The following is a 21,864-nucleotide window of genomic DNA, read 5'->3' as shown; positions in this document are numbered from 1 at the left end:
GGTTGGGTTCGTCCCTTTTTGAACGCTGGGTAAAAAATAACCATGGTGGGTTTTTAGTGAAAAAAAATCTGGGTTGTTTCAACCTATGGTTTGGTCACAAAATAAATATGTTCTAGGTTAATGTAACCCAACAGCTGGGTTTCTCCCCTTTTTACCCAGTTTTTGTCAAATAAATAAATTCGGTAAATAGATGTCTTCCTTCTGATGAACACGGAAGATATTATGAGGAATGTTTGTAACCAAACCGATCAGAGGCCCCATTGACTTCCATAGTAGGAAAAAGAATAATATGTAAGTCAATGGGGCCTAAATATCTTTCTTTGTGTTCATTTGAACAAAGAAATATATACAGGTGAGGTTTGTAACAACATGAGAGTGAGTAAATGATGAGACTTATAATTTTTGGGTGAACTATCCCTTTAAAAAACCCTGAATTTTTTGAGTAAACTTTCCGATACATTCTAGGAAACAAAGAAAATAGCTTTGTTATTTGTCAACCATCCAAATGTGCATGGATTTCTTAAAGGGCACCTATGGTCCGATTCACATTTTTAAATTTCCTTTGGTGTGTATAAGTACATGTTAACGATGTGCAAAAGGTACATACCCCAAAGTAAACGATGACGCGAATTATTGTCTCCAACGTAAATCTCTTTTCTTGGACTACAACAAACACACAGATTGTAGGCAACAGTTTACTTCCTGGGCCGGTTGACCTGGACAACACCGACATGATAATAACTCCGCCTGCTTCGGACTCGACCTGTAAGTTAACTCCTGTTAGCATTGCGAACGAATCTTAAGGAGCATCACATTAGGTGCCCTTTAAACACCCATAAAGGAAATATTTAACTGACACAAAGCCACAAAGTATGTTTACTTCAGTAAAGCCCACCGTGGGGGCGGGGCTACGCGTGGTGTGTAGCACCTCCCCATACTGCAGCCAGGACCTTCTCACAGATTTTGATTATAAGCAATCATTAATACATTACACCACGAAGTGGCACTGTTGATCAGAATATTAAACACTGCTGGAATATTTCATTCTTTCCCAAAGTGATGCATCTTAAATGTGGCAGCAGAAGGTTAAAGAAGCAGAGTCTTCAAATATATGTTTCAATCTTTATTAACTTGATAAAACAGACAGCAAAGGTAAACTATCACAGTATACATGCACCAGCTCAGGTCTGCTTCCTATACATAAAACACAAATTCAACAATTTCTCTTGGTATTAAAAGGAACGACACCCCAAAATGTTTTTTTTTCTTCTTTTAAAAAGTAAAATGTTTGAAATAATAAAAAAATACATATTCTGTATTTAACTGTGCTGGGAAAGTGCAAGTACAAATCTAAAGTCTAACAAATTAAAGTCAGGTTGAAGAGTTATTCTAAAAAAAAAATGTCAGCTGTCCCGCGAGTGGGCGTGGCTTTAGCGCCCCCAGCATTTGATAGCAGAGAATGCGGTTTATTTTCTCAGTTTTTGATCATTTTTACTTGGTGATTTTTTTTATTTAAATTTGGCTGGGTGTTTAATAACCAAGGGGCAATACGGAATTGTCATAAACTGCAATTCATCGAGTGACCGCTGGCTCAAAAAGGGAGTCAATTCCCATAGACCTCAATGTTAAATGTTTACAGTAGAAAATAATATGTTTACAGCCTGGAAAAAAGTGATTTTGGTCTATATAGCTTATTTTGCCCTTCATGACAACTGGGAGGTGGGTGAATTTTTTATAACTCATCCGTTTAAATTATATTAAGCCTTAAAGTTCTGCATAATTAAGAGCGTGGCCATTTGAGTGACGGGTGAACTGCCACTTCTGTCACTAGATCGAGCTAGGCGGGCGTGGTTTCAGTAACCAGCCACCTCAGCTTCACCCACGTCCCGCCTCTTTACCCATTTTCGGTTATCCGGCGAGTGATGCGCGGTGACACGCGACCAATATGGCGACGGAAGTGAATATAGTCTGAGACAATAGCCACAAAATGTGTTAACAAACAAAGCTTTTGGGTAAAATTAACTAGTCAGTCAGTGTCTGTGGGCAGGGCTTTGTTTGTGTGACATCACATTAAGAAGAAAATCAAAACAGCATGTCTAATGAGACTGCTTTGGTTTAATAGGGATTAAAAAAATTAGTGGGTGGATTTTTTTCATTGTGGGGTGGTTGTGTTCACACACTGCCAACACACATTTATGTCCAAACACCTTGTAAAAGTGGATTTTGCATAGCAAGTGCCCTTTAAAGTGTCAACAAAATCTAAAATGTACTAGTAACACAGTACAACATGTCAAACATAAAGCATAAACTCTAAAAAATGCTGTTCCTTTTTGATCGAAAATAACCCAGCATTTTTTAGAGTGTTCAATAAGTCAAAAATCACGCATTAAAAACAAGCCTCTATGCAAAATATGTATATGTGTAGTACAACTACTACAGTGAGATTCAGACTGCCCCAGAAAAGGCAAAACACAGATGTAATCGGTCAAGTCTGGTGTTCTTGGTGTGCATAAAGCACCTAAGGTCTCTTAACTAATGCTGTAAAACCAACACACAAAGATGTCCAAATGCAACAAAATGGTTAGCTTTAGGGTCACACTGTTTACAGTAAGTAGAGCAGGATCAGCTGGGTACTGAGTCTTATTTTGTCGACAGTGGTTTCATCAACACATGCCGGTGATTTTTCTCTGCTGATGTTATGGCAGGTAGTTTAAACATTATTAAAACACTTCACCATGAGTAACCATGTGACAGATAAACAAAACATGGTACACGTTTAAGTCCTCAAATCTAGAGTGTTAAAAAAACATCATATTCCGAATTGGTGATGGGAGAATCAGATTTCATAGACAGTGTATTTGAATGCATGGGATGGTAAACGTCAGTAGAGAAACTGTAAAACCATTTGTGTTATTGTATCTGCGAAAGAGACTGAAGTGGGCTGAAGGATCTATGCTGGCGGAGGTCCCAGTTTTCCTGCTGTGCTACACGTTTGTCCGACACTTGGGGAAGATGGGTCCTCCTTCAAGCCTTCTCTTTCTTACTATACACAAAAACAAAGAGAGGAAATCACTATAAAGTACAATAAAAGATGTAATTTTTCTTGCGATATATGACTGAAACAACATTTATAATAAGTACGAAAATCAACATTTGAAGACATCAAGAAAACTGACAGTTGTAGTTAAAGGAATAATTTTATTAAAGGGATATTTCACTTTAAAATGAAAAATCTGCCATCATTTACTCATCCTCATGTTTTTTTTTTTTTTTTTTTTTTTGATGAATACAAAAGAAGATATTTTGAGAAATGATGGTAAACACACAGGAGATAGTGACCAGTGAATTCCATAGTAGGAAAAAAATATTTTGGAAGTATTGTGATAAATAATGAAGAAGATATTTTGATAAATGATGGTAAGCACACAGTTGACGGTACCCATTAAATTCCATCATTTTTTATTCCTACTATGGAAGTCTATGGTCACCATCTGCTGTGTGTTTACCATCATTTCTTAAAATATCTTCTTTTGTGTTTATCAGAAAAAAAATCATACAGGTTTAGAACAACATGAGGATGATTGACAGAATTTTCATTTTAAAGTGAACTATCCCTTTAAATCTAGCTTCCTTTATGGATTCTGGAGAATTGGGATATAGTGTGTAGATGTGAAAACCCAGCAAAAGTCTTTTTTTGTGATTTACCGTAAATCATCCTACATAATGTAAAGGACATTTAGTGAAAATATAACCTTGATATCTCTAATACTGACCAATTAAAGATTGAAATCAAACTTTGATGCTTCAAACATTTCAAATACAAGACTTTAGCCAGGAGTTCACAGACATAGAGTCATATTGTATGGGCCACTTCCTGATGTCACCTTAAAAATAGGAACTAAACTACTTTGGAAATACTTAAAAACATGTATACCTAGTAATGCATAATTCTTACTGTGCCAAATGCATAAGGGTGATTCTCATGAAATCCAGATTTAGGTGGTGTCCAGCATCAGATTTTTAAAAAAGCCCTTGAAGCCAAGTTTTTTTTTTTGCACATATAAGATTAAGGTTTGAACCTACTACAACCATTATTTTTAGAGGATTAAAAAATATTTCCTATAGAATTATTTACATTTTTAGATTATCAAAAATTATCATTACCGGAACATGATATTACATTAAATACATGCATTTACAAACTCATGTTTCGGTAATGAGAACTACAAAGTTGTCTAGGTACTATGACAAACAAAATTTTAACTTTTATCTGGAAAAAATAAGAACTACCTGGTAGCCATCTTGAGTGTCACAGTCATTTATGTCCCTTTCAACAATTTTTTTTTGAAAATGTTAGTTCCTTGAGGGCTTAAACAATGATTGAAAATTGTTGCGGAGGATGAGAAAATTGGTCTTGGACACATTTATATTCCTTATTATTGTCTCTACATTCACCAATGATCACCAAATACCGCATGTTTCTTTACTGTAAATGTTTATAGTATAACATGCACTGAAGCTTTTTTTTTTATTATAAATATTTCCATGTCAAAAAACCCAAATCCATTCACGGACACATTGCCGTAATGAAAATTTTCCCCTTAAATGTGGAAAAAACAACAAAATTGGTTTGTTTGATGTCATTTGAAATCATGTACAAAATAGTACATGAAGAGATGTTTGTTACTGTATGCTGCTTATTTTGATAGCATTTACTATGTTTCATGACACCTCATAAGTCTAATTTCGCGAGAATCACCCATAATTGTTAAACTTTCTCCAAATGCAAAAGAAATATGAAAACCTGTCCCCTAGAAACCCATTAGACAGATATTGGAATAATACAACAGACTGACAGACAAGAAACACAACCAAGAAAACAAGCAAATCGTAGGGAGAAACAGATTTTGGATCGAAAAGGATCTTTCTTGGAGAGAGGAATATGCAGGAGCAGAGAAGTAGAGTATCATCAAGTTCAAAGACTTGAAAAAAGTAGTTGCAAGAGCTTTTTGTTGTGGTTTGTACTGCATAAGCCTTGAATAAGTTCGAAAAGCCAGCAGAAGGAACTCAGAAGGAGAGATGGAGGGCAAAACTTTGGTTTACTTGGGTTTTGACGTGAACTTGAACTTTCTACCGAAGGCTCTTTCCAGCTCAGGAACTGACAGAGTAAAGGTGATCGCGCCATCTGCGTCTGAACGATCTACACGCGCTGTAAAATCACGTATGCCGTGAACATACAAATACACATCTGCTTACCACCATAAACAACACACACACATTCACACATACACTTTTAAACAAATATGCTAATTTTTTATTGTGTGATTTTGCAGTTCTTACCCAGGTCGTTGTTGTTCATCATAGCATTTGATCCACGCAAACGTGGGCCCTGCTGGGTAAAGTGGTACCCAAATTTTAGCAAGGTACTGTTCTTCTCCAAAATGTTCACTATTTCCATCTCCACCTTATTACCCAAAGGCTGGCTCTGTGTCACATATACACAAAAAAAGAACAGACGCAAAGAAAAACAAATATGAATTAAGCAACTCTTTTACAAATTGTTTTTAGTAGAGATGCAACAATACAAATTTTCTGTTCTGTTCTGTTGGTATCTACAGATACCAATATTTTTGCTTTTTACTTTTTGTTTCAAATTATTATATTAAAAAATTCAAGAAGTGCGGAACATACAAACTGCAACTTCAAAATAATCACACAGCATGAGTGTTGATGCATTTTCCCATATTATAGCATTAAAAATGCCACTTTGTAGGTTTGAGCAAAAATGTGCCGTTTTTGCGTGTGTCCCAGAAAACACACGCCGTTTATGGTGTTGTTGCCAGTTTATGTAGTGATGTTTCCAAGCACTTTTAAACTGAAATAAAGCCTGTTTTCACTTACATTACAATGTCTAGTATGTCTATGTAATGGTTGTGGGTTGTAAAAATAGATACGGTGGTGTGGGGCAGGCCAAATAATTTTATAAAAGCAGGATCTGCGAGTTGGAAAAACCCCACCTGTGCACCACTATTGCTAACACCTCTTTCAGCAGATTTCACTGACTTACCATCTGGTACTAACCAGGCTCCAACTCGCTTGGCTTTAGCAGGAAACCATAAGAGAGCTGCAGGGTGACAGCTGCTGGCTTATATGTTGTGTTTGTTTAATTATTTTCAAAGCATTATATTCTGACAGGTATCTGGGACAACCAGCAACCCCAGACCTCACGAGGCCTTGTTAACACTTTCACCGCATCCTGACGCAAATCAGTTCAGACCTACACGTGTGGCATTACCTGATTGTCGATCTTAAGCTCCTGCAGTGTAGTGTTGCTCTTTAAGGATTCCACTAGTGACAGAATTCCAGCTCCGGTGATGAAGTTTGACTCCACGTTTAGACATTTCAGAGTGGTGTTCACTGTCAACATGTCTGCTAGGGCCTGGAGAGTAACACAACATTACGTGCCATTTATGCCAACAAAAACATCTCCAAGTCAAATTTTCATATTTCACCCTGATACCACATCCCCTGCCCCCGGTTGTCATTACTGTAATGTGCCTAGATTTTTTTTTTGTTTTTAATTCTCATTCTCAGTCATGACTGTCATTACTGTAATGACCTAATAAATTAAATCTGCACAAATAAAGCAAGAATAACAAACGTGCTATTTATTATATATTTATTAATTTTAGTAGTTCACATAGATTAATCTAGATTAATTTCATACAAAATAAAAGTAATTTATAAGTTTGTGCTGTGTGTAATTATTATGTAGGGGTGCACCGGGTAAAAACTAACGCGGGTAAGTTGTAACACGGACTGTTTACATTGTTGCACATGGTTGAGCATTTTGTTTTTCCGGTATTTTTTTCACACTGCCAAAAGACGATCTCCCACAAATTATTGGAAATGTATAATGTTTTTCCAGAGAGTTATTTATGAACGAGTGTTTTTGTGGCATTTTTTCATCATATGTTTTTTCGGTTTCTAAGTTGCGTGTGTAAGATACCAAATCCAATGCTATGTCATATTAATCAGTGTCTTGTTGACTAAAACATAGCATCGTTTTGAAATATGTCTGCAGCTCTTAGCATAGGTGGGCGAGGTTGACTGTAACGCTGTGTTATAACTAACCCCTCAGCACTTACGATATGAAAACGCTAACATAATTCTTGCCGTTGTTTTAAATAGGCTACACACTAATGATTGCTGACTGCCAACAAAATAAATGTGCCTGTCTTATCAAAAATCGTGTGTCAAATTTATTTTTGTTTCTTTAATATTGATTGAATAAGGTCACGTCAAAGATTGAAATCTTAATGAAATGAATGGCTAAAATCAGACTTTGATGCTCATTATCTCAGAATTTGATTTTGAGACTTAAGTATGGTTATTACAGACTGTGTTACATATAAAAAAATGTTTTGTCATAATTGTGCTGCTTTTTCTCACATATTTAGACATTTGTATCCATTTATAATTGAACTATTGTTAGAAAGGGGCTGGATGAATGAATACAGGGTGGATACCTTTCTATTATAGACAGATATATAAACAATATCCACTTCAAGTATATAGACATTAGACAAAATAGTATTGAAATATTTCCCTGCAAACAACAAGTGTTACAACTAACCCCCTGCCTGTTACAATTAACCCCACCTATGGGGTAAGTTGTAACGTCTACACTTCTGTCACGTTTGGTGTAAGTGTCCAAGAATGGTAAGTACTAGAAACAAACTTCAAATGGTCATTTGTAGCAGAGATGTGCGTGTTGCTAGTGTAAAAATATAATTAATCAAACTCATATATTTTTTTGAATAATTAAGCCAAAATCAAAAAGAATAAGGTTGTGCCCCACTCTCCCCTATATATAAATACACAAACATTCATGTATGTATTTAAGAAACATTTACATGTGTATATATATTGATTTATATTTTTATATATTCTATATTATATATAAATAAAAAAAGATATATAGATAAAACATTTCTTAAATGTATGTGTATGTGTTTAAATATGCATAATATTTACACACAGCACAAACTCATATATTATTCCAAAAATTACTTTTTTAGTTTTGTATGAGATTAATCAAGATTAATAATAATTTTTTTCACATTATAGTACTTTAATGAGAACTGAGAGGATACATGCTTAATTGTCATAATGTAACAATGCAAATGCATTTTGCAAAATATTCACATTAATCTTTATAGTGAGATTAAAAAATAAATGTTTTGCATACACCTTTATGAAAGTATGTGCTTCTTTGCATAACTCACATAGGCTACAGGATCATTACTTCTGGTACCGACGATGCTGAAGCGCTCCACGACACTGTTCTTTTTAAGAGCTTCAGCATATGCTTTCAAAGTTGGGATTGGAATATTCTACAGATCATTGGGAAACAGAAAAGACACATAGGTTATCTGGAAAACACAAACTGAAGATAATTATATCCATAAAGTGAGAAACAGAGAGTGAATGTGAATAAGCGAGGGTGCCACCTTGATGTTGTTCAAGTTGACCTCAGTCAGGTCTGGATCATTCCTTCTGATCCTCTGCAGTGTTTCATCCACATCTGTGTCATTGGGCTGTTCATCTGGTACTGGTTTATATTGAGTACACTGGATTACACCTGTGTATAAAACACAACACTTGATTGCATCTGTTTTTATAACACAACACTGGATTGCATCTGTTTTTATAAGACATCTCTGGATTGCATCTGTGTATATAACACGACAATTGATTACACCCTGAATTACACATGTGTGTATAGACAGTTTCAGCAGTAACAACATAAACAAACGGCTTTTCGTCTTTGAAGGTAGCAGCCTTTAAAGTCCACGAAGAGAGCTGTAATGAGACGATCTAACCTTCAGAGGAATTTGCGTCACCTGCTGCACGCGCCCAACGCGCCTATCAGGAGAATACAGCGGAGACGTTTCTGACTTATTAAAATAAATATGGAACCAGAAAAATATTAATTTTATTTGAGAAAATATGAAACGTTGATGTAGATTAAATTAATCAACAGTATATCAAATAAATCAACCTTAGAAAAATACGCAACATAAACAAAATAATATTAATACAAAACATAACTTATAATACTAAAACAGTGACAAGAAACTTAATACACAATTTTATAATTAATAAAGGTTGTAATTGTTCATTTTAAAATATACAGCCATTATATTCAGCCGTTACAGGCACGCAATGATTCTTGGGATAGCCTCGGCTGTGAAGGATTCATTCGTTCTATCCTTAACAGTGCGGAGAAGGACGCATTTTGAGGCTTCATTTTAAGCATCCTTCGATTTGGGAGGGCCTTATTAGCCTTAAGTCGTACTGGGACCCAGCTATAGACGGGAAGTTAAAGGATTAGTCAATTTTCTTAAAAAAAATCCAGCTAATTTACTCACCACCATGTCATTCAAAATGTTGATGTCTTTCTGTGTTCAGTAGAGAAGAAATGATGTTTTCTGAGGAAAACGTTTTAAGATTTTTCACATTTTAATGGACTTTAATGGAACCCAATACTTTACAGTTTTAATGCAATAAAAAATTGCAGTTTCAAAGGACTCCAAACGATATTAAATGAGGCATAAAGGTCTAATCAAGCGAAACGATTGTCATTTTTGTCAAGAAAAAAAAAAAATGCATTTTTAAACCACAACTTCTCGTCTTCCTCTGGTCCTGTGACACGCCAGCACGACCTCACATAATATATCTTCACGTCAAGAGGTCACGGATGACGTATCGAAACTACACCCCAGTGTTGAGAAAGAGGACCGTTCCGACGATGTCGAATGATAGTAATTAATGTCTTTGTGTCAGTTTTTTGTTTAAAATTGTTACAAATGCAAATTTGCGTTTCATATATGTAACATGTGACCTTTCGGCATCATTACGCAAATACATGAAGTCACGCTGACCCGTCACACAGCTGGAGGAAGAAGAGAAGTTGTGGTTTAAAAGTGCATATTTTTTATTTTTCTTGCCAAAAATGAAAATCGTTTCACTAGATAAGACCCTTATGCCACGATTGCATTTGTTTAGAGTCCTTTAAAGCTGCGTTAAACTGCAATTTTAAACTGCATTAAAACTGTTAAGTGTTGGGGTCCATTAAAGTCCATTAAAATGAGAAAAATCCTGGAATGTTTTCCTCAAAAAACATCATTTCTTCTCGACTGAACAAAGAAAGACATCAACATTTTGGATGACATGATGGTGGTCAGTAAATTATCTAGATTTTTTTAAGAAAATGGACTAATCCTTTAAATCCATCCAGACGCATAACCCCGACAACGCTTGTGCGACATGCATCCGATGAAACCGTCTATATAGAACACAACACTGGATTACACCCTGAAATATCCCTGTGTATATAAACACAACTCTGCATTACATCTGTTCATATAATACAACAGCAGATTAAACCTGCGTATCACAACCCTGGATTATACATGTGTGAATTACACTTGTGCTTATAACACAACAACTGTATTATACCCGTGTATATAACACAACATTGAATTACACACTGAGTTTATAACACAAGACTGGATTACACATGGGTATAACATAACACTGGATTACACCCTGACTTACCGCTGTGTATATACCACAACCAGGGCTTGACATTAATACTCGCCAAATGCGGGTAGATTTCTGCTGTGGTGGGTAAAACAGCCAATCCCACTAGCCACTTTTGCATATTGAATATTTTTTTTGTAGTTTTCTTAAAAGTTATGCGAAATGATGAACAATGTGCAATGCGACACTGGGAAACTACAACTCCCATGAGCACTCACTGCACCCAACGCAACGTACAGTAGGGGTCATTTACCATAGAGAGCGGGGGCGCTGATGGATTTGCGCATGCATGGGATGCAGTCTGAGCGCATACACGTACACTTCAGGAAAGATTAAACAATTGCATGGAAGTGACTAAAGAGATTTAAAGTGCGTGCACACTCTCTGGGAAAGAGCAGAGAGAAATTCGCATACCTGAATGCACACACACGTCCCAGTTTTGTCCGAGAGACCCGTGAGCGGAGGAGTTCACACATCGTATTAATGTAGGCTACTTTGGCAACAATAATGTCCTCTTGAAATTTGTCAGTAAAAGAGTGCTTTGCATTCTAAAAGCACTTTTAACAGAAACCATGAACATAAAATACAATCTGCATAAACAAGTTGACAGTAAAATTCTTGTACATGTCTTGACAGTATTTACTGCTGTTGTTAATAAATATTTAAAGTGTTTGTCTAGGGTTTCAGTTAATCTTCTACACCCCTGCTCCACTTTTTATATATTTATTAGAAGTAAATCTATTTAGGCCTTACTAGCATGTTTTTCATGCACCTAAATATATAACATGATCTATACTGATATACCTGGTATATACTATCTTAAAATTGTAGTCTTGATTTGGGTGGTCAATCTGCATTTGAAAGTCAATCTGCATCTAATATAGCTAAATCAAGTAAAATTTTTCAAAATTAAAGTCATTTTAGGATGCCAAAGTCACGTATAATCTTATAAAATGTATTTTACCAACAACAAAATTGTGGGCAGTAAAAATGTAAATTTGGAAAACAACAAGCCACTTTGGCTGGTGACCAAAAAATTAATGTCAAGGCCTGACCACAACACTGGATTACATCCTGAATTACACCTGTCTTAATAACACAGCACTGGATGATATTTGTGCATATAACACACTGGATTACATCCATTTATATAATATAACCCAACAATACACTTTAGTGTGTACTGTACTTCACTGCATGTACCCAATATCATGAACCAGACTAATCTTAAATCAATTAACATGCATAACACAAAAAAACATTCAAATTACACTTAATAATAATAATCAGTTGAAGTACCATTATATAAACAAAGATAGCATGTAAATGGATGCAATAAGTTTTTACTTACTGTTTAAGCCCTGTTTGTTGACGATAGTAGTACTACTGGCCAATGCTTCATAATATTGCTGATTACTCATCAGTGTGTGCATGCCCAAAATAGCTACAACAAGAGAAAAATTGAATAATATTATATTAATAATAGAACAGAATAATATTAATATAATACTAAAACAGTGACAGGAAACTTGTTTATAAATACACACTTTTATTTGATAAGGGTTTTAATTGTTTATTTTAAAATATCCAGCTGTTAAATTCAGCCGTTACAGGCGCGCAATGAATCTTGGGATAGCTTAGGCTGTGAAGGACCCATTCGTTCTATCCTTAACAGCGCGGAGAAATAAGGACGCATTTGAGGCTTCATTTTAAGCATCCTTCGAATTGGGACGACCTTAATAGCCTTAAGTCGCGCTGCTGTGATGCGATCGGTCTTATGCTACGTACACACCAAACGCGGGGCATCGCTCTAGATTACTCGCGGGATTTAACTTCATGTCATGCAATTTTTCGCTTGAGTTGAATATTTTTGTTTGAGGTGTTTGAGGTGAATAGCGCATGTTTTCGTGGCAAACGCGCCCCCATATCGCGTCTGATCGCGTCTTTGCATTGACTTTGTATGTAATCTACTTGCGCAAATCGCTGAACTCACGTTCGGTGTTTATGCCCCAATAGAATACATCCTTAGGTACATTATCATTATGAGCGACTTTCTACCCGTGTGTCGCTCGTCTCTCAAAAGAGGCGTTTCTATATCTGGTTGTCATAAACAAACGAGTAACATCCACTCCAGTAGCTAATAAGAGACGGATGACGTGAACTCCACTGCTTCTTTCTCATTGGTAGTCAAGTCATAATTTGCATAAAGTTAAACATTTCTCAACACGCCCCATCAGTCGCCAACGGTCACTGTCATCCGTGTCGCCAGAAGTCGCCAAGCTTCCATTGAAATCAATGAGATTGCGTCGCTCTGCTACTGCTAGTTTGAATGCAGCTTTAGAAGGTTGCAGCCTTCGAATTGGGACACAGCAAGAGAAAAAAAATGGTATAATTAAGGGGTCTCGAATAAGACGGATGAGGATAAAGAAGTAAAGAGAGAAACCTGGACTATATAGGCCAATATGAGGCCTATTCTAGACTTGTGTAGCATGATAATTTTTTTACTTTAGCAAAGATATTTTACACAAGAAGCGTCACTGCTATTGCTATGAATGGGGGGGTCAAAACAGTCCTACACTGTAAAAAAAATTACATTTTTAGGTTACATTTTATAATTTATTTCAATTTTCTTGACTAGTAAGGAGTTTCTTTAAATTAAAAAAAAAATTAAGTTAAATTAGCTTAGTTATTTCAACTTTATTTTTATAATTTATAGCAACTCCTCACTAGTCAAGAAAGTTCAATTTTATTGTAATTTCAAATTGATTAAACTTAAAAAAATGTAAGTGCAACAAGGACTTTTTATAGTGTTAGAGGCAATGCAAAAATGGCGGTACAGTGATGCAACTTCATTAAAAAGACGTGTTTGTTATAAATTTACTATGCAATTCTAACAAAAAATAGACTTGTTTAAATAGTTTCGTTATAATAGATGGTACGTCTGGGCGAAGTAATTTGTGTTATGAACACAGACTACACAGTAAAGCAAACCTTTTAAAGAAGAATCCTTTAAAGACATCAGGCATATTAAAGTGCTAACAGAACAATTTACGGGTCTGGCATGTATCTGATTGTTGACCCAGGTCCACAGACAACTAAACTAATCTGGGGCCTCATTTATAAAGCGTGTGTACGCACAAACATGCATACGCCAGTTTCCACACAAAGGTTGTGATCTATAAAAAAACAAGCTTAAAGGGAAAATGGGCTCGCAGGGTGGGATCTGAGGATGATTCATGTACACACACTTGCAGGTGATCTTTAATTTATAAATGGAACATTGCTTTGTTTTATAAGTCTCAATATTTTTTGGCATATGCCATTTTTGGCCTTTGTGTGTATGTAGACTTTTAGTAAGGATCCTATGCACAGTTTTATAAATGAGACCCCTGATCTGATTCCCATCTACAGATCTGCCTGTGCATACGAAATGAAGCACAGACTGTTCATTTCGACTCTGTTTTACAACTTAATTCAGAGGACAAAAAAACAACTGACCTTATTTTTAGAAAAACTTTTAGATCATGTTTACAATTAGTGGATACAAACTACTAATAAGTGTATCTAACTGGCTGAGGGTTGAATGTTTTTTAGCAAGCAGAAACTTTTGTTCCCCTTTTTTGGTAGCCATGCATCTTTAGAGAACATTGATGAGTCATTGTTGTAAAAAAGGACTTAATAAACTTGCCGAGACAGCCTTGGGAATCATCTTGTGCACTACATTTAAAAAGACAGGTCACCCAAAACAAAATGTGGCCATGAATAACTCCTGTCATTCCAAACTTACGTGTTTTGTTTTAAAGTGTAAACTTTTTATGCATTAATTGTATGAAAAACTAACATCAAGTTTTTTAATTTTTTACTTTTGGGTAAACTAGGGGCCAGATTTACTAACAGCTTGCACCAGCGCAAACCATCATTTTGTTGTTAAATAACGACTGTTGGGATTTACTAAAGACGCCCAGTGGATCATTAGCTCTGAGAATGTGTGGTCTAGCGACTGCCTTATTGTATATGCATTTCTAGGAGTTTTCCTTTCAGACGCAAAATTTTTGGGAGATTATTTAAATGATTCACATAACGCGATTTATTAATGTTTGCCGGTGTGCTATGACTGGTATTGCGTCATTATTTAAACCGATACAAGCATGTCTTAAATTACTTTGCGACACTGAACTAATGTGCGCTGCTCTTAGTAGATTGCGTTGGCCATTATGGAAATCAGCTGTCGCGCCTGTGTTACTTAATTTGGGCTTTTTTAGTAAATAACACGCAGATATTACCACTCCTATCTGCGCTTTTTTGGAATTGCGCTCTTACGCCAATTTCTCCATTTAGTAAATCTGGCCCTTGACCTTTAAATCATCACGCAGACATTCAGTTATGCTCATAAATGTAAGTACCTTGTCTCGTGGATTATTTGAAAAAACATCTGTTATGTAAAATAGGTTATTCAGAACAGTATTAAAAAATATAAAACAATTCAATGTTTATTATTTTTCCAATTTTCGTAAGGGATATATTTATGAACAGAACTTTACATACAGATACGATAAACATACCCTGTCAATACAAAATGCAATGCATGCAATCTTGCAAATAAGCAAATTGAGTAAACCTACTGGACTGATCCGTGGCTAGACTGAGAAAGGAGAGGATGAAGTATGGAGTAAAACAGTGTAAAAGCTGAAATGACTAGAAAAGGAAATGACAGATCAAAGACACAGACATACAATAACACACACAAAGAGTGAGAAAGGGAAGTGGAAATTAGTCAATGACATTATTAATAAAATTATAGATGATTAATTCATTTAAATATGGATTAATATTGAAATTAGGCAGGGTGTTGAATTTTACCTTAAAGGGCACATATTATGCACATTTTTACAAGATGTATTATAAGTTTCAGGTGTGCCTGGAATGTCTTTGTAAAGTTTGTTTTGTGTACCCGACCCGAAATGACCCGAATCACTTCATCCCCGAACCCGACGTGCATAAATAAAAAAAATTTAAAGAAAGACCCGACCCGAGACAAACCCGAGAAAATTAGACCCGAGTCCGACCCGAACTAGTGAAATTTTTTTTTTAACCCGACTGGAAACGAATGTAAACGGCACTGACGTGTGTGCATTCTGCAGACCCACGCGCAGCAGTCAGACAGAAAGAAACTCCGGTGGCCTTGCAACCAATTTGGCGAGCTGCTCCATTCGTTTTACTTTTTATCTGACGACGACACCAACGTAACCGCTAAAATGTACATTTATAATTGACTGACATGTTTGTCTCAACGAAAATGAACCTTCCGACAACCACACAATGTCGCAAGGGCTCTTGGCAAACAGATGAGAGGTTTGACAAGGACATTGACGCACACAGGCGAGAGAGTTTGGGTCTTCTCGGGTCCGTTCAGAAAAAACACATTCATTTTTAAATTACCCGAGACCCGATGCCGCTATTATTGTACCCGACCCGTGTCCGAGGCACATGTGAAACTTTTAAACCCGAACCCGATCGGGTCTCGGGTCGGACCTCGGGTTTTTGGATCTAAGTGGACCCGTGAAGACCTCTAGTGTGTACCTTTAAATGCAAATGAGCTAGTGAGCGCTTTTGCTAAAAATGGATTTGATTCCTGTGAATACAGTTTGAGACAACTACAGCGTGCTAACAAACACATTTAGAAAAGTTTTTGGGTAAAAATTAATCATTCAGTCTGTGGCTGTGGGCGGGGCTTTATCAGTGTGATGTCACATTAACAAAAAAATCAAAACAGCATGTTAAATGCGACTGATTTGGTTTAATGGGTATTAAAAAAGAGGGAGAGAGTGTATTTTTGTCAATGTTCATTTTTGACTCATGTCGAAACACCTTTCAAAAGTTAATTTTGCAAAATATGTGCCCCTTATAAAAAGTGAAGTTATGAGGAAACAGAATGATAGTAGAACTATAAAAATGTGTATTGTTGGTGGCTGTTAGTTAGCTGTTTACGTTGTACCTGCTATATCACACAGTTCTGCATCAGACGCATTAGATAACGCCTCTTCTAATTCAGGCTCCAGTGTGACATCTTCCAGGATAGGATCAACAACTTTAGACTTAGGCACCCATGTTTTTCCTACATACACACATATACAAATACAGAGAGAGAGAGAGAGAGAGAGAGAGAGAGAGAGAGAGAGAGAGAGAGAGAGAGAGAGAAAGAGAGAGAGAGAGAGAGAGAGAGAGAGATCAAATCAAAGTTGCAAATCTTTTCTTCAAGCCTTTTCCTTTCAAAATGTAATCTTCAGTGGCGGCTCGTGACTGCTCATCCAAGGGGCGTTGGGAGTGTCATGTGGGTTGCTTGTGTTTTTAAAATATGTGTTCTGCACGTCGAGTGATCCTATGTGCTTCATGTGTTTTGTCAAAATAAGTGCGTCAAAACCGTTTCTGATAAAAGAGATGCTTACCTGCACAAAATACACGCAAGACACTCCATTAACACTAAACACTGATTACATATGAGATTATATGAGTATCTGGCAAACCCGAGCATCTCCTTTATCATAAACCCTTTTATACGTGTCTGCAGCAGGCATTTATTTTGACAAGACACGTGATGCACATAGGATCACTCGACGTGCAGAACACATATTTTGAAATTACGAACCACACACATGATGGGCTACATACATGTTGTGACAAATTTCGCATCGTGCACCCTCGAAAAAAGAAGTCACCGGCCGCCAATGGTAATCTTTGTTTTCTTTTCTTTTATATCTATGCTTACCTCTCTTCTCGCCAGTGTAAGGAACAAGATCATCCCGGTCCGGATGTTCTTTAGCCTGTTTCTCCAGGTGAGCGACCAGGTTATCTCTCTGGAACGTTCCGGTTGGAGCTTTCTTCGTTTGATCCCTCTGTCTGAATCCTGCCGGCAACAGGGCATTCTGGAAACCACATTGTTCATAGCATTAGTGCTGACATTAAAACAGATCATTACTGGAATATATCTAGAATAATGGTACACATTTATCCAAATCTTCATATATGAAATCACAAACATGAGAAATAATGGCATTCTGTTAATGCATGATACATGTACGTGATATGTGATGATGACAGAATCCAGAACACAGCACCTCAAGTAGAACACTATCAGACACCTTAGTTATGTTTATTCTTAGTGCAGATAACATTGAGCTAAAAGAAACTTAGACTAACTTTAAAGTGACAAGAATTTAAACACAGAATTCCCGCTGCTAAATGTTCAGTAATATTTACTATTTTATGAAAGAGGCTTGGCTTTAAATAAGGGCATATTATGTAAAACAAGATTTACATTTGGGTACAGAATTTATGGTTAATTCATGGTAAATTTAGGGGCAAAAATCCTCTCGCTCTTCTCCTGTCTAAATCTGTTGAGAAGTGCTAAGAGCTGGACCTACACCAAATTCCTTAAACACAACTATAAAACTCTGGATTAAGTGCAAAATGAAAGGACACTAACATCATTGCCTTAAAATTTCTCACTATTAAACAACATAGCCTTTTTAAATGGACTATACAACACAGCAAAGTCAAACAAACACCAATCATCAAACAAACACGTCACTGATTCAGAAGTCCAACACCAAACACGGCGGTTTAAACAAACAACACTTTAAAAAATGTAAATGTAAAACAACACATTTTTGGAAGAAAAAACTGAGCTTTTATCAACCTCTGTCATGCTTTTACATGGCTATTTTGGAGTCTTGGGACTCTTACAATTAATATACATTTTAATGAGATTAATAATTTAAGTCCCCCTGTAGTTGATAATGTTATCACTTAAAACTAATCTTTGAGCATTATAATAGCATACGTAAAAGTTTCTTCATGCTTTAAAACAGAATATAACTCCACACCCCTGCCTCATTTAGTATACGCAGATCTATGAATATGCAAACTAGTCCCCGCCTCTACTCAATCTCTGACCATAAAGGCTGCAATAATAAATCGCAACACATACTAATAATACCTGTCAAATATCTATTCTGAACGGCAAAGGCAGTATTATGCACCAGAGTTCTGCAACGGCCATAAAAGTGTCTAAAACGTGTGGATTGTGACATTCCTAAAATTCACAGGCAGGGATGCAGGCGGATAATTAACTCAGTGGGGCGGATGGAAGCGCGAATGAAAATATGTTCAATATTTGTATGCCTAAATTACCATTACACGCACAACATATGACATTTGACCCATCATGTCACCACCACTGCGACAGTGCGTGACCTTTGTTGCTGCATCTCGTAGCCTAGTTGGAGCGAGTGTTGCAGGAGTTGCATAAAGTTTTGCTATTTCGGTAAAAATGTGTTTTTTACATCAAGAAAGTGACAAGATGAAAACCACTGTTTTCTGTTACAGACTTTCACATAGCACCTTTAGGTTATAATAGCATTCAAAATTCAAATCCATAATTTGAATTTTTAAAGAATTATTATAAAACGGAATCTTTTTTCTGCAAAATGCAATAAATCCATGACAAGATTTTTTTTTCAAAATGCTATAAATCTATTGAATAAATATATGAAGGTGCATTCATCTTTGCCATGTTATATTTATTTAGTTGACTAGTTGTATACACTGATAAAAAAAAACATTAATGGCATTAATCAAAACACTTGCTGCTGTTATATTTGGGCCGTCGACAGTGATCAGCTGTAAAATGTTTTGGTCCTGCTTGATTTTTGTTGACTTTGAGTAAAACATTGTACAGTTTCCATAAGATCCCCTGGGGTCAATGTGTTAGCATAACAGAAGCTTCATGCTGTTGTGTGAGAACAAGCAACAGCCGGCATTAGTCTTTCGCCCGAGTGCCTCTCACGTAAATTATTAGATTTTGATGGCTTACGTATCTTCTCTGCCACAGAAAACCACCACAGGTTTATCCATGCCATCGAAATTACTATTTTGTTTTTGTTTGTTTGTTGATCACGAAGTACAAAGTAGATAAGGAAAACTAGGATTCCCGTGTGCATTCAAAGTGCTTAGTGCCGACATTATTGTTTACAATGCGTGGAATGGTGCGCTGTGATTTGTTGAGTGGATTTATTGCATTCTGCAGAGAAGTAGGACTGGCGATGATCACGTTTTGGAAAAAAGGGAGAAAATATGATAGAATAACACGGTGAATATCGTATTTTGCGTAAAATTAAGAATTTACTTTTTAATACTGACCTAATACAATACTGATTTTGGCGTAACAATTTTTTTTTGTTCATTGTGTTTTCATCATATAAACAACAATAAAAAATTGATTTTCACTACAGGGGACTTTAACAAATGCTTTGCATGATGCATGGGGATAACCTTTCATGATGGATCCATGAAAATTCCTAAATTCTTACATAAAATCCAGCTTTATCATTATAATAATGCTTTATCTTTAAGCACTCTTACATCTGGATCGAGCTCTTGGAGTTCATCCTCAAGTCTTTTGAGTTCTTCCTCACTGAGGTTTTGTAAGAGCTCATCCTCATCCACATCCCGATATTTCTCCATCTCCTTACGGAACATGATGAACAAGATGAAAGGGAGGAGGGGACAAAAAAAAGAAACAAAGGGTAGACTGGGAGGACAAGATGAGCCCCCTGACCACAGGACCTGCATGGTTAAAGACATAAGACACAGAATGTTTCAGTCGTGTTATGCTGATTTAATATATAAACTGATTTTATTTTGAAAAAATTAATTTCGAGATTAAACGTAGGTTCACTTTTGACGACAGTTTTGTTTAGACCTTTAATTATAGACCTATTTTACAAACAAATAATATGCACTGACAATAGGACGAACTGAAGACTTGGGCATCAACAACCTTAAAAAGGAACATTTTAATTATTTAAAAATATTATTTTTTTTTTGTTATGGCAAGCTCTATTTTTGGGAAAGAATTAGTGAGTGGGGGCTTCATATTGTTGTGAACAATGGAAGGCCTTGATGTAAAAATAGGTTGAGATCGACTAATGTACATTAATGTCTGTAAGTAAACCAATTTCAAAGTTGATAAAGGGATTTATTTGCATCATTACTGAAAAGAGTAAATGGAAGTCCTGATATGGCACTTTAAAAAATAAGGTAAATGTTATTATTTCTTGCTGTTTAAGGAAACATTTTGCTAAATTGTTGTCTGTAATATCAACGTATATTCTTGTACTCATTTAAAAAACACGCATATGCTATTTAGCTAGATTTCTACCTTATTACTAAGACTAATTTGAAGGCCTGAGATCATCTTTACTGTCCTTGGCAGCTTAGAAATTACTTTTGCACTTCAGTTCATGAAACTTAAATTCATTATTTCTAATCTTCAGACCAACATCAGATGCAAAATACATAGTTACATCAGTGAAAGGAATTCAAATAGATAAAATAGTTATTCAAAACAGCAGAATGAATGCATTACTTTCTCTGAACTTTCTTCTTTCTCCTGTTTAACATGCATCTTTGTATTTGGCTCTATGTAGTGATGAGTAATATGAGTAAAATAAAGCGTGTTAGTGGTGGGTCAGTAATTCACACTTACTTCAGTCAGCGCTTATCCCGGACTATATATAGCGCATGTGACAGCTGAATAGTTTGACCAGATATGGTTTCTTTTCGGAGTCGCTAATTCACACAAATGTGCTGTGACGTCCAGCAATGAATTCTCTAGTCCACGGTTCATAAAAGAACAAAGCTTGACACGGGAGAGGCAAGTCCGAATGTTAAAAGTTGTTACTTCTCTTGCCGCCGTTCAACTTGTGAAGTCCAGCAGTCGCTCGTGATCAAAGAGTTTCCAACGCGCAGCTCCTCGTCCCGCCCCCCGCATCCAGCTGCCAGTTAGATTACGTCACGCCAAGTCTTGTCTATTCCACCAATCGGCGCTCCCAACGTAAAACTCCACAGCAACTACACACACAATTTTTTTATTTTTTATTTTTTTAAGTAATTTGTGCGTACTGTTGTGTCTGTATAATGTATGTACTTAAATAATATAAACCCTGTTCTTCTGGAAATGTGTATCTATCCGATGGTATCTATTTGGTTTTCAGGTTTGTAAATATGTTAAACGTTCAATAAAAAGGTACATTTTTTTAAATTATATTTATAAAAGAACGTACCACCTTTTTTTATTGCAAGACAAAAGAAAATAAAAATGCAAAATACTGCATTGACATACTACGAAATAAAGAAAAAACTAATTCTTTAAGTGTAATATCATTAAAAGACTTAATAAATGTGTTATTCTTATTA

The 21,864-nt window shown here is 36.0% G+C and overlaps 1 protein-coding gene across 2 annotated transcripts; it reads right to left on the bottom strand.

Annotated features, from left to right (window-relative positions):
• Positions 1-1,110: 1,110 nt before the first annotated feature.
• On the bottom strand, positions 1,111-21,431 carry tmod1 (tropomodulin 1). Of its 2 annotated transcripts, XM_065254392.1 has the most exons (11): positions 21,155-21,431; positions 20,029-20,232; positions 17,375-17,531; positions 16,604-16,723; positions 11,960-12,052; positions 8,514-8,644; positions 8,289-8,396; positions 6,296-6,439; positions 5,341-5,485; positions 5,104-5,209; positions 1,111-3,043 (listed from the first exon to the last, which is right to left on the bottom strand). In XM_065254392.1, the coding sequence occupies exons 2-11, from the start codon at positions 20,143-20,145 to the stop codon at positions 3,025-3,027; spliced, it is 1,140 nt and encodes a 379-aa protein (XP_065110464.1). In that variant the 5' UTR covers positions 20,146-20,232; positions 21,155-21,431; the 3' UTR covers positions 1,111-3,024. The 2 variants fall into 2 exon arrangements, with proteins under 2 accessions (XP_065110464.1, XP_065110465.1); XM_065254393.1 differs by lacking the exon at positions 5,104-5,209.
• Positions 21,432-21,864: the final 433 nt, after the last annotated feature.

The sequence above is a fragment of the Paramisgurnus dabryanus genome, chromosome 4, assembly GCF_030506205.2.
Source record: "Paramisgurnus dabryanus chromosome 4, PD_genome_1.1, whole genome shotgun sequence".
Classification (NCBI taxonomy): domain Eukaryota; kingdom Metazoa; phylum Chordata; class Actinopteri; order Cypriniformes; family Cobitidae; genus Paramisgurnus; species Paramisgurnus dabryanus.
This window is presented reverse-complemented; position numbering and strand designations above follow the sequence as displayed.

Coding starts and splice junctions, on each gene's coding strand:
- tmod1 (XM_065254392.1), bottom strand. CDS start 20,145: ATGTTCCGTAAGGAGATGGAGAAATATCGGGATGTGGATGAGGATGAG. Junction 6,440..8,288: donor GTAATGATCCTGTAGCCTAT/GTGAGTTATGCA, acceptor GTTACTCTCCAG/GCCCTAGCAGACATGTTGAC. Junction 5,486..6,295: donor AGCTTAAGATCGACAATCAG/GTAATGCCACAC, acceptor TATGTGACACAG/AGCCAGCCTTTGGGTAATAA.